The 13345-nt window shown below is 38.7% G+C and overlaps 1 protein-coding gene across 2 annotated transcripts in view; it reads left to right on the top strand.

Annotated features, from left to right (window-relative positions):
- The window catches only part of faf1 (Fas (TNFRSF6) associated factor 1), a 127195-nt gene that overhangs the window by 11655 nt on the left and 102195 nt on the right, over positions 1-13345 (top strand). For both annotated transcript variants that reach the window (XM_065248490.2, XM_065248489.2), the window contains exon 4: positions 12814-13067. In XM_065248490.2, the coding sequence (XP_065104562.1) occupies positions 12814-13067 (254 nt within the window). The remainder of the gene's footprint in view (positions 1-12813; positions 13068-13345) is intronic.

Here is a 13345-nt window from a genome sequence, read left to right as displayed (position 1 = left end):
TGAAGAAGCATGAAGCTAGCATTATGTTAACATGAATTAGCATGAAGCTAGCATGATGCTAACATAAATTAGCATGAAGCTAGCATGATGCTAACATAAATAAGCATCAAGCTAGCATGATGCTAACATTATTTAGCATGAAGTTAGCAAGATATATTATGAAATTAGCATAAAGCTAGCATGAAACTAGCATGAAGCTAGTATGACCTAGCATGAAGCTAGCATGAAGCTAACATGACCCAAACACCCAACCCCCATGTCTCTATGATGTTCGGATCCAGAGATATAAGGCTTTGTTTATTCCGTTGCTAGGGTGTTCATATTTGGTTGCTAGGGGCGTGGCTTAACACCTCTTGGCATTAACTAGTGATTACCCTTCGAGTCACGAATAAAACGGTCCAACCCCCGTGTCTCTACGATGTTCTGATGCGGAGATATAAGGCTTTGTTTATTCAGTTGCTAGGGTGCTCAAATTTGGTTGCTAGGGGCGTGGCTTGGGAGTGGCCAATGATGTGCCCAATTGTTACACGCCTAGTCACAAGTAAAACGGTCCAACCCCCGTGTCTCTACGATGTTCTGATGCCGAGATATAACTGTTTGAATTTTATGTTGCTAGGGTGCTCAAAAGTGGTTGCTAGGGGCGTGGCTTAGTAAGTCTTTAAGGATCCTGAGAGACTGATTGGATGCTTGAGTAAAATGAGCCCACCCCCATGTCTCTATGACACTGTGGTGCAAAGATATCCATCTGGGCATTTTATAATGGCACTCTATGGGAGATGTTGCTAGGGTGCCCAAAATTGTTGCTAGGGGCGTGGCTTAATAGCTCTGGGATGATCCTGAGAGACTGATTGGATGCCCGAGTAAAATGAGCCCACCCACTTATCTCTACGACACTGTAAAGCAAAGATATCCCATCTGGAACGGTTTTATTCCCTTATATGGGAGTGTTCCCTGCCCCATTATAAGTCAATGGGAAATTTTGGGGGCCTCTTACACCCCAGGGGTACAACTTACACCCCATTGTGATCCATGTTCTTACAGAGTCTATCACCCTCTTCAAATTTAGTAACCCACATGTTTCTAAGGAATCCTCACTCGTACCTATAACCCGTCAAAATTTTTGCAATGGTAAGTCTATGGGATTTTGCCCCATTGACTTTTCATTGGGCATTTTTGGGCACCTCTTACACCCCAGGGGTACAACTTACACCCCACTGTGATCCATGTTTTTACAGAGCCTACCACCCTCTTCAAAAGTTGTAACCCACATGTTTCAACAAAATCCTTGAGAGGAGCTATGACTCGTCAAAGTTGGGCGCAATGTTAAGTCAATGGGATTTTTCGGGTGGTTTTTCGCCCCCCTTTCAGAAATCCTGCACCCGATCGCTTATAAAAGTCATAGCACACCTCTCCTCAATAATCCGGTCGATTTGAGCCCTCTTTCATGGGACTACGTTAAACCGTGCGGGACGAGTTACGCGCCGAAAAAGTGTCCAGAAAAAGAAGAATAATAATAATAATAATAATAATAATAATAAGTATGCAAGATAGTAATAGTGATGCCTTGCATAAATGCAAGCACCACTAATAAGTTTAATAGCAATAACAATATATTGGCTTTTTCAAAGCCAACATAATAATAATAAAAAGCCCAGTAAGAACAGTACAGCGCATTTTCAATGCACTGTAATTAAAATGTTAGTACTCTGAAATAGAGAGTATAAAACTCAAGTGTCTTTAGACCTCTCACGACTGTTTTAAACACAGCTCATTTTTTCATTCGGGACGAAACAAATGATTGGCTTGCCCGACTATCACTCTCTCTCGCGACCATGGCACCACCCCTGTTGCTATGGGATCTGCGCACACACGATTGATTTGAACGTGCACGAGGCAGTCTAGGAAGAGCAAAAGTATGGCAGAGAAAGTGCATTCAGAACTCACAGTACCTGCATGTGCAGTCAGCGAAGGCAAACAAGGCAAATAAATGAAGCAATCAAACGAGAGTAAATATCGCATGGCTTTTCCTCGAGTCGATGATGCAGTAGCGTTATTGTCTCCGGAGTGTAGTCCTCATCAGAGTCAGCAATGCTTTCATCACGGAAACGCTTCCATGCAAAACACTGGCTTAATAGTGAGTACTAAAAGCCATCCTATTTGTTTATATTCATAGTGATAAAGTTGTAAAGGTGTATTATTAAATGTGATTGTGACATGATGTTACTACATGCACCGCGCTCCCAGCAGAGCCGGTCAGCGTTGCGCGTTCATTTGTTTTGTGGGTGTGGCTTTAGAAGAAACACAGAATGTAGGGGGTGGAGTGAATGGAAAAATGAGCTGTGTTTAAAACAGTGGTGAGAGGTCTACAGACACTCGATTTTTATACTCTCTTTTTCAGAGTACTTACATTTTACTTATGTATTGGTATATAAAGAAAGTTTAAACAAATTTGTAAAAAAGTTTTTTTTAGATAATTCCTGCCTATCCTGCCTTTAAAGGGACACTCCACTTTTTTTGAAAATATGCTAATTTTCCAGCTCTCCTAGAGTTAAACATTTGATTTTTACCATTTTGGAATCCATTCAGCTGATCTCCGGGTCTTCTTAGCACAATCCATAGAATCTGATTAGTCCATTAGCATTGCGCCTAAAAACATAACCAAAGAGTTTCGATATTTTCCGATATTTAAAACTTAACTCTTCTGTAGTTACTTAGACCGCCGGAAAATTGAAAGTTGCGATTTTATAGGCAGATACGGCTAGGAACTATACTCTCATTCTGACATAATAACCAAGGACTTTGCTGCTGTATCATGGCTGCAGGAGGCGCAATGATTTTACGCACTGCCCGAAAATAGTCCATTGAAAGTTACTAAGGGGACTATTATCAGCTGCTGCGTAATATCATTGCGTAAGAATCAAATGTTTAACTCTAGGGGAGCTGAAAAATTAGCATATTTTCAAAAAAAGTGGAGTGTCCCTTTAAGGTAGCACCATGGTATTGCATGATTGGTGCCATGACATTAACATGGTGCTTCGTAATACAATAATATTTGTCATGTAAGCATAGCATATCTATGGTAAACCAGGGGTGTAGGAATGTAAAACTCAACATTATACATTATAAACTTTATCATTTTGGATCATGAATATTAATTAGATGACATACCAAGTTCAACCATTAGCTTGGTGAAAGACACATGAACACTAGTCGTAGTAGATATCCTATTACTGTGTGCACATTTGATAAAGTCATTTTAAAGCAGCCAGTCGACTGAGGCTTCTCCTTGGTCTTCAAGTTGTCATTTTATGCCCCACGTTGTCATTTCTCATAAATGAGAAAAACATCTGCCTAAAACCATGATAATACGTGTTAGTTTTTTGTGTGGATTGCTCACAACTAAAAAAACAAGAACAAATGAGAGAGGAAAAATAAAACAGTTAAAGCGTGTTGCAGGAAATAATTTTGGTGTAACGGCAATGCAGTCCAGAAATCCTCTCCATGCCATTTTAACACCAGACTTGTCAGACGTTGCTTGATAATCTTGTTAATAGAAAGGAACAAAAAAAAGTTTAAAACCATGTGTTTTTATGCCCAAGAAGCACACCACTATTTCATATCGTACATGCAAGCTTTTGTTTCTTTTGTGTGGTCTGCCGTAAACTCTTGTGGTGTATTTAAGTTGAATGTAAAGCTTTTCAGCATTCCATCAACCAATTCAAATCTGCCAGCTAAAGTGAGTCACATTGTGTATGAGAAAAGTAATTGACAGCTTTCATTGTTGTACACTCTCCACCGAGTTGTTAAGGTATATTGAAGGGCCAGCAACCCTGGCACGGCGTCGGGCACTAAACCGTTGACACCCACAATTAAATATGCAACAAACTGCTCTCGTCGTTTGTCTATCTGGCTTGGAAAGTGTGCAAAGTGTTACACTACTTATTGAGATTTTTCAGTCGCTCCAGCCTGAAAGAGAAATTGGACAGAAACGCAACACAACAACAAAAATCTGACCCAATAACAGGAATCGAAACTGTGGCCAACAAAAGGCATTTGTGAACTCTCATTGTGTCCGCCGTCCATTTCTCCTTCCTCAACGGTCAGTGCTCATGAATGCCCCAGAGTCTTAAGAACAAATATAAATTCAGAATGGAGCGCCCTCAGTGACGGTTTATTTAAAGGGTGTGTGAATCTAAGGGCTTAGACATGTTTTTCTCAAAGGCACGTAATTATGAATGGAGCCGGGCATGGTGACTGCGTATTTAGTGGGAGGCTGGCACCATACTGCAAGCTGTAGGATGGCACGGTTCACTCAAGTGCCCCTATTGAGTCGCCCGCCGCCAGCTGGATCTCTGCTCGGCGGGACCCGGCGACCCACGCTCTGCTGCCAAGTCAAGCGTGGGTGTAGACTGCCATCTAGATGCAATAATGTGGAATAGCAATTGATAAAATGCCAGAAAGGGAGAGCGGGTAGAATAAAGAAGAGACTTCAACGGTTGAAGATTGTATACAGATCACAAGATTGTTTAAAAATGGGTCGAGGTGGCCGCAGGCTCTTTGAGACTGTACTTTTCCACCTTTGTTCTAGATAAAAGTGTACTGCAAAACAGCAATGAATTTTCATTTGGATAATCGTTTAATTGACAATTTGTGTGTTGTTTACTCTGAGCCTAATCACGTTTGAGGAGATCTCTGTCGTCATTTGCTTACCCTGATGATGTTTTGTTAGCTTTATCAGTGGATACAAAAGACTTTGAGCATAATGTAGGGATTGACAGTGCCCATTTATTTTCAATGCATGTCAAAAAGATGCAATGAAAGTGAATGGTGACCGAGGCTGTCAGACCCCAACAATTTGCCCTTTGTGTTACATGAAGCAAGGTCATGGAGTTTGAAACAACATGAAGGGAAGATGATGATAACAGCATTTTCATTTTTAGGTTAACTGTCCTTTTAATATGATTTGCATAGTTTTGTTAAACTAAACCAATCTCTGCATAATAGGGCTTCCTTTCAAAAACATCCTTTTAGTAAGATTAGAAATAAGTGCAGTCCCTAATGCGGCTAGATGCTCTTTCAGTATTGTCTTTATTTTTTTTGATTGACGGGTTAAAGTGTAATGCTACAGAGTATGGTGGCTTAGATCTACATAATAGAAAATCTTGAGTCATAATTGAAAAGCGCCTTTGTGTAGATTGTCCTTTTGTAACGCCCATACGTGATTGATGTTTTTTGATGTTTGCACATTTTTAATATGGAACCAAAGTGTCTTTGCCCTTATTATGCAAATTTACCATGATTTTATTCGGTTAAAGTGTAGTAACCATGGGTTTTGCCGTATTGAATCTGTTTTATTTTAGGGTCAACACACTTAATGTATTGTCCCAAACTACACTCTAAAAAATATTTAACCAAGGGCTGGGTAACTATAGGACAGAACACATTTCTGGGTTAAAATGACCCAAATAATGGGTCGTTTTAACCCAAATGCTGGGTTATTGTTAATCAACCATGTTGAAACCACCCAGCAGTTGGGTTAAAACAACCCATTATTTGGGTCACTTTAACCCAGAAATGTGTTCTGTCCTGTAGTTACCCAGCACAGGGTTAAAAATAATCCAATATTTTTAACCAAAATCAACACAAAATGACACTTAATGTGTTAAATAGCATAACACAAACAGTGTGTAAAAATGAACACACCCTTTTAAAGAGTGTAAAAAAATTGTAAACTATGGTTACTGTTGGAAAACTGTGGTAAATTTGTGGTAACGGCAAATATAGTGTTGATTTTAACTATAGTAATCAGCATTGTTTAGTTTTATTTGTACACTGTAAAAAAAAGTGAAAAGTTGAATCAATTAAAAAAATTACTTAAATTGGAAAACATCTAAAAATGTAATTTTTAATCTTAAAATTTTCATCCAAAGTAAAAAATTTTACTTGAAAAATCTATTTTTTTAAATGTTACCAATTGATGTAATTTTGATCAAAAAGTTCAAGTTGATTTGGTGACTCATACAGTTAACATGATACATAATGTACTAATGCAGGTGTGTCTTGAAATGAGTGATAGAAGTCTCTTTAACATCACGTCTAACTGTTTTATACGTTGTGTGCCTTTGTTCACCTATAGATACCATCGTGAATGTTTTTCCTTCGACATTTCTTTAATTTATCCAATGTTTGGATTTTTCTTTTTTATGTCTAACGAGTCTCTGAATGCCCCCGGAGCCTAACGTCTTTAACCTTTTGGTATTGTAATAAGGGGATATAAAGTCAGGCATTGTGTGTTCAGCCTGCCCCCCCTCCTGCTCTTATAGCGATATGTGCTGACCCTGGAGGAGAAGAGAGGAGCCTTTGTCTCACCACTGCTCGGAGAAAAGACATTATTTACTGCCACAGGGGAACACGGGGGCACGGGGGAATTCAGCCATCAGTCGCTCAGAGAGAGAGACAGAGAGAGCAAGTGCCAGAAAAAGCCGTTTTGTGTCCTTAGCGGAGTAAAAAAGGGTGATTTTCTCTGGGTCGGACAATCGAGCGTCTGTTGAGCCCAGCCCATATTATTATTATGCCAGTAAAGGCTGTTTACATTGAGTCTGATACTGTTTGGATTCCAGCACTGCTGGCATTGTGAATCGAGCAGAGTGGTGTAGAGGAGGGGCAAGCGTTTTTTCCCTTAAGCTCTCTCTCTCTCTTTCCTTTGGCCATTCTCACTTTATCGCTTTCCCTCTCTCTCCTAAACCTACTTTCAACATCCAATTCAAGTTTCTCTTGAGTCATTTTCCACTTACAGTAGTCAGGAAACATAAACGTGAAGTGTAAAAGGTTTTCATTACCAACATTTACGATGTGGTGTAATGATGCTTTAAATGTGCCAAAGAATGCATTGAAATAATATGTTGAATTAATCTCTGATATTTAGATAGAAGGTATGTGGCTTTATAAAGTGCAAAAATTTTCCATTTACAACCCAAGGATTTGCCTTTAGAATAGAGACAGAGCGCAGCACGTCATAACCTGAAAACCACGCCCACCGGGGGGGGAACAATCCAATCGTCTCCATTGACTTTGTATTGTGAGAGGCCGCCATCTTGTCATTTCTGGCTTATAACAAAAAACAGAATAATGCCTAAAAGCTGCTGTGTGACAATATGTACAGCTAACAAGACAAAAAACCCAGAAATAAGTTTTTATAAGCTGTCGAGCCGTAAAACCCAGCCTTTAAGGAGAAAAAAGTGGATCGCCGACTACGTTTCCCCCTAGTGGATGCAGTTCTACTAATAGGAGTACTAAGAAAAGTTGCCTGTTTCCACTTTTATGTCTTTAAATGCTCGTTTTTGGGGTCGACAGCTTATAAAAACTTATTTACAGGTTAAACTTAAAAACAGAATAATACCTAAAAGCTGCTGTGTGACAAGGTGTACAGCTAACAAGCCAAAAAACCCAGAAATAAGTTTTTATAAGCTGTCGACCTCAAAAAACGAGCGTTTAAAGACACAAAAGTGGAAACAGGCAACTTTTCATAGTACTCCTATTAGTAGAAATGCGTCCACTAGGGGGAAATGTAGTCGTCGATCCACTTTTTTCTCCTTAAAGACTAGGTTTTACTGCTCGACAGATTATAAAAACTTATTTCTGTTTTTTTTTGCCTTTTAGCTGTACATCTTGTCACACAGCAGCTTTTAGGCATTATTCTGTTTTTTGTTATAAGCCAGAAATGACAAGAAGGCAGCCTCTCGCAATACAAAGTCAATGGAGACGGTTGGATTGTCCCCCCCCCCGGTGGGCATGTTTTTCAGATTTGCATAACTGCGCTCTGTCTCTATGAAATGGTATAATATTACCTTATTTGAAAGGGTCATGAATAATAATGTTGAGCTCTGCTCTGATTGGCTGTTTCTCAGAGCAGCTGTTCTGAGTAGCTATGTGTGTTTGTAAACAGACCTTATATGTTTGAGCCTGTATCAGACAAAGATACACAGCAAAAAGTTCAGTGTTAAATTAACTCTCACAGAGTTGATTTCATCTAGGGGTGCACAGACAAATGCTGATATACACTAATAATACGTGGCCGATAACTGTTTTGAAACGCACAGCCGATATTATTCACAGCTATTTCATGTACTACGGCTTTTGATCAGTAAGTCCTTATCGATCTGAAATCACTGTTAGTTTGAGTCGTTTATAACATGCATTTGAAAAAGCAACACTCGTCAAATGTAATCATTATACATATTCTTTATTATCATGAAAATACCTGAAAAGGTTTAAAGAACAGCAATATGAATATATCCGTAAGCCATTTCCTGAACTGATATAGCTCCATGTGTATGGTTTTTCGTCTGCAGCGCTTATTGAGTTTCTGCAGGAGAGCGCCCTCTGGCTTTTGGATGTAGCGGCCTTTCTCTGTAATTCATTGAGAAGCATAGCAAGCATAATCGGCTGAAAAAGCGGTGCACCCTTACTTTCATCACTTTTTATAGTCTGTATCGCTCCACACTGAGTTAAATGAACACTATCAAGATAGCTACAATTTTAACAATAGGCAGAGTTTCTTTGACTCACCGAATTGTTAAAGTGTTCGCACAGACATTCATGAAAAAAAAAACGGAAAATGCATCCCTGGATTTTTTTCGGGATTGTTTGATTTTTTTTTATTCACAATGCCAATGATTTGCCGGAATCGGCAAGGTCCCAGAAAGACACGTGATCTGTTTACAGTCCTGCACTTTCTTCTACGCAGCGTCTGAAGTTTGCGTTTGCGCAGCGTCCAGAATCCACGTGCGTGCATTTTTGTTTATGATAAGACTATAAAGAAGCGCGTGACGCGCCGTTCTATGCTGGTGAATGATCTCGGCTTTGTAGTGGATATTTGACGAGCTTCTTTAATCCAGTTTTCAGACATTTCTTATCTTGATTGTTAATATGCATTTAAATTCCCATGTTGAGGAGCTGAACGATAAATCTTGTTGGGATGACGCACAGGGATTTTTGTTTATTATAAGCTCAAATGAGCATGTGACATATTCTTTTTTGCTGCTGAATGATCTCTGCTTCAGCGCAGTAAGTGAAGAACTAACTTACCTAATATCTGCGTCAGTCTATTTCTTGTCATTGATCTGCATGTAAATCTCTCATTTTAAAGAGCTGAACCATAACTTTTGTTGTGATGATGCGCACGTCCTTACAATGCAATTTTAAAATGCAATTTTAGGTTTCGAACAGAGATTGTGACAGAGAGCAGTGTTTCCCACAGGATTTTGAGGAGACTGTGGTGGTCAGGCACGTGCACAGATAGGGCTCAACCTGTGCAGAACACATGCCCTTTTTGTCCTTACACTCCGAAGTGCCCTTTTTTGGAGGTGTTTTATTATTTTTTTTAAATATATAAATTAATGCTATTGTTAAACATTTACGTCTGTCTGTGTGTTTTACAAATATATTTATCAAATAAAATTATTAAAAAACTAAATATTTTTGGATCCGCTCAAACTGTCTGTCAAACCTCTTAACTCCGCCCCCTGAGTGCAGCGAGCTGAAGTTCCACAGCAGTCAGAGGCAGCTGAACGTCTTGCAACGGTAAATAAGTATCTTGTTGTTTGAGTACAATGCTGTGTCATTACGAAAGAAACACTAGTATGTATATAACGGCGCATGTTTTATAAATTTGAGCAGAGCCGAATTATCCATAGACGGGATTGGTCGAGTGGGCAATCAGGGGGCACTAAGGGCTCCAAACTGCAGCAAGGGCTGGCGCAAAATGCGACCAAATTGAGTTTTTGACAAAGCGCGAGCAGTTTTTAAACAAGTGTTCACCCATGTGAAGGGCACCCGTGACAACAATACGGAATGCACGGTCGGGTTTTTACCGTTTTTTTTGCATGACGCGTATTAATCGTTTAACTAAAGTCAACACATCTCACGCGAGAAGACGCGCCCGCGCGGGTAAATGTCTAGCCTACATTAACACCAAAAACATATCAGATTAGAAAGGTCTTAGACATCAGATGCCTAGTTGGGAAAACTGGATAGAGACGAAAAACGTGTAAAGGATACAAGTATGTACATTATATTGCCCTGTCACTCATTACAGTATGCAATCTGGATATAATTTATTGTATATGCATGTATCTTATGCCTTGAATTAGTCAAGGGAGTTGTATGATTATTTGGTTCATAACTTTTTATTCTGAAATTAACTGCATAGAGTTAAGTCTATTTAGTATTTAGTATATTTTTTTAGTAATGCAGTTATTTGCACCTTCAAAAGACCAAGGTTCCTGGTCCTCAGCACCAGGTAGGCAGATACATGTTGAATATGCTTATGGTATGGCTATAGTATAGTATAATCTCCTATTTTGATCTTTAATATCCTATTTCCCCCTCTTCTCAATCACATACATAAAATGTTAACCAAATAATACAAATTAGCTTATAAAACCAAACAGAATACCTTTTTTTCTTCAAACATATTTTTATGTAACTTTATGTATGTAAGCAGAGGAAAAAATTAAAATTAATATATTCTACAATTAAATAAGAGCGAGCACTTCACAAACACATGACTACAAATAGGCCTAATACAGACAAACACCCAGTATGTAAATTGTTAAAGCCAACTTACAAGGGCAGATATCCTTTGCACTGTATAATGCCAAGCTATCATAAAATGTCATTTTTCATTCATTAATAGTGATTTTTTTCAATCATTAATAGTGAATAAATAAAAAGCTATTAAGATGATTATTAAGTGATATTTATTTGGAGGGGGTGCCCTTTTTCAGTTTCAGCACATGCCCCTCAAAAGGTCTGTGCACGGCCCTGGTGGTGGTGATGACGTCACCCGCTAATTAGCATGTGACGTCATCATGTCGTGTTTGCGTTTGATCTAGTGTTGGCACCTGAAATATGTTTCACTTCTACTCTTTGATCTGTATCTTTATTTGATCTGTATTATATATCAAATTATATTTTAAGCCGAATTAAGCTGTTTTAAATGGTGAAATAAAAATGTAAATGGGAATCATGAAAATTCTATTTGTGGGGGCCAGTGTTGATTCTGTGGTGGGCCACCACAAATAAATCAATGTATGGGAAACGCTGGAGAGGATAAAGTTACAGATTGCATTACAAGAGCATTTTAAAATAATTTAGTTTTACTTATACCGTTCAAGCTGCAGGACACATGGAAATGGAAGACTGAAATGTCTGGGCGAAGTGTAATTACATCACTAAGGAGTTGGGCTAACTCTGTCAATTTACTCCAACTCTGAACAAAAAATTGGACGTTTCTAAAGCATACGTTTTCAGTATGGACCTGCAAAACGTAACTGTAACGTCAATAGTAAAACTTCAGCCTAAACACTAGCATATAGTGCTAACTCAGTAGTCACAACATTGTAACAACATTGTAATTAATTTTGGGGGTGTACATTATAAGATTAATGTTGAGATTGGCCTATTTTCTAGCGGTCTTTTGCACGCACAAGGTTTACATAAGAGGGAGAAACAATTGTGTTTGAGGCTCACAATATGTCATATGTCATGTTTTTTTTTTGGTGGGCACGGGGGAGGATATTTTGGGAGGTGGTGGTGGGCGCGCGGCGGTAGGTGGCCGTGGACTTCCATGGTAGGAATAAAAAAAAAAAATAGGATGGAACTTCTTACCAACATTTAACAAAATATTTTCTGAGTCATTTATCCAAATACTTACAAAATATTTTTTTCCTACTATGGAGGTCTATGGTCGCTTGCTGCTGTATGTTTGCTGTCATTTCTCGGGGTATCTTTTTTGTGTTCGTCGGAGGAGGGGGATGCGTGCGGGTTTGGAGCAGCGTCGGGATGGGTGGATGGTGGCGGAGTTTTTCATTTTGAAGTGAACTATCTTTAACTCAAGTCACTTTTACTCCTGTTTTATTCTTTTTAACATTTTAAACTGTTTTTATTAAAATCACATTTATTTTCTTTAATTGTTATTTTAAATTCTCATGTATCTTTGTTTTTATTGTGATTTTATCGTGTATCTCTTATATTTTTACATTTTCTTTTTAATATATTGTTTTCTCATTTCTGTGTAAAGCACTTTGAATGACCTCTGTGTATGAAATGTGCTATACAAATAAACTTGCCTTGCCTTGCCTTGCCATTATCATATACAGAACTCTTATTATTCATCTATGTATATTCTATGGCACCTTTAAATATGATCGCGCATTAAAATATTAGTAAATGCGGATAGAGATGTCTAATATTTGCTTTGGATTCTAGAGCAAATAAAGAGAGGCAGGATGTGTTATATTAAAGAATGGGACAAACATTAAATTTCAATGCTGATTAAGACAGAGTTCACCTAAAAATTCTGTCATCATTTACTTACCCTCTTGTTGTTACAAACCTGTATAAATGTCTTTGTTGTGTTGAACACAAAGGAAGATATTTGTAATGTAGCAGAAAACAAAAGCACCATTGACTTAGTAGGAAAAAACAATACTATGGAAGTCAATGGTGCTCAAAAACAGTTTGGTTACAAACATTGCTCATTTTTGGGTGATTTCTTTAAGGGTGGGAATTGGCAGTGATCTTGGTAATAAGATATATTAAATTGTATTGTGCCACAATACAACAATGTTCCTGGTTTTTTATTTTATGTTTGGTATACAATTCGTTCAAAGTTTTCTTTATTTGCATTAGACAGATTTTATTGAATTTTCCCTTTTCACTGACTTTTTCTTATCAAAAAATGTATGTGTACCTGTATGATGTATTTATGTATGTATGATGTATCCTAATTCTGAAATCTATCTTGTGCAGTAACTTCTCCAGCGAAGCGTCTCAGACCGGCCCCTTCGGGCCTCACAGCGAACCAGAAGCCACAGCACCTACACCTTCAGCCCCACCTTCTTCAGCGTCATCATCTTCCTCGCCCCCATCCTCCTCCAGCCCTGCCTTCTGCCCCGTTCTGCCATCTCGGCAAATTGTGGAGCGGCAGCCGCGAATGCTCAACTTCCAAGTGGAGTACAGGCAGCGCACCGTAGAGGTGGTGCTGGAGGAAGCAAGCACAGTGGGTGAGCACATCTCGAACAAGATTTGGGTGCCTGGGTGTGTTCTTGTAGTTCAGCCGGTGGAGCATTGTGTTTGCAACATGGAGGTCATGGGTTTGAGTTCCAGGGAACACGCATTTTGATAAAAAGTACATTTTGAATGCGTAGGTGGAATTTTAAGAGATCAGCTGAACAATAGAGCATCTTATCACCTGTTACCCATAATGCTGACACCTCATTTAGCATTTTCGCAGAAATTCTTAGAGAGACCATATTTACCCTTCAGTTAACAAAATAACAAG

The sequence above is a fragment of the Paramisgurnus dabryanus genome, chromosome 11 (genome assembly GCF_030506205.2).
Source record: "Paramisgurnus dabryanus chromosome 11, PD_genome_1.1, whole genome shotgun sequence".
NCBI lineage: Eukaryota > Metazoa > Chordata > Actinopteri > Cypriniformes > Cobitidae > Paramisgurnus > Paramisgurnus dabryanus.
The sequence above is the reverse complement of the archived record's forward strand: the minus strand, read 5'-3'. Positions and strand labels throughout refer to the sequence as shown.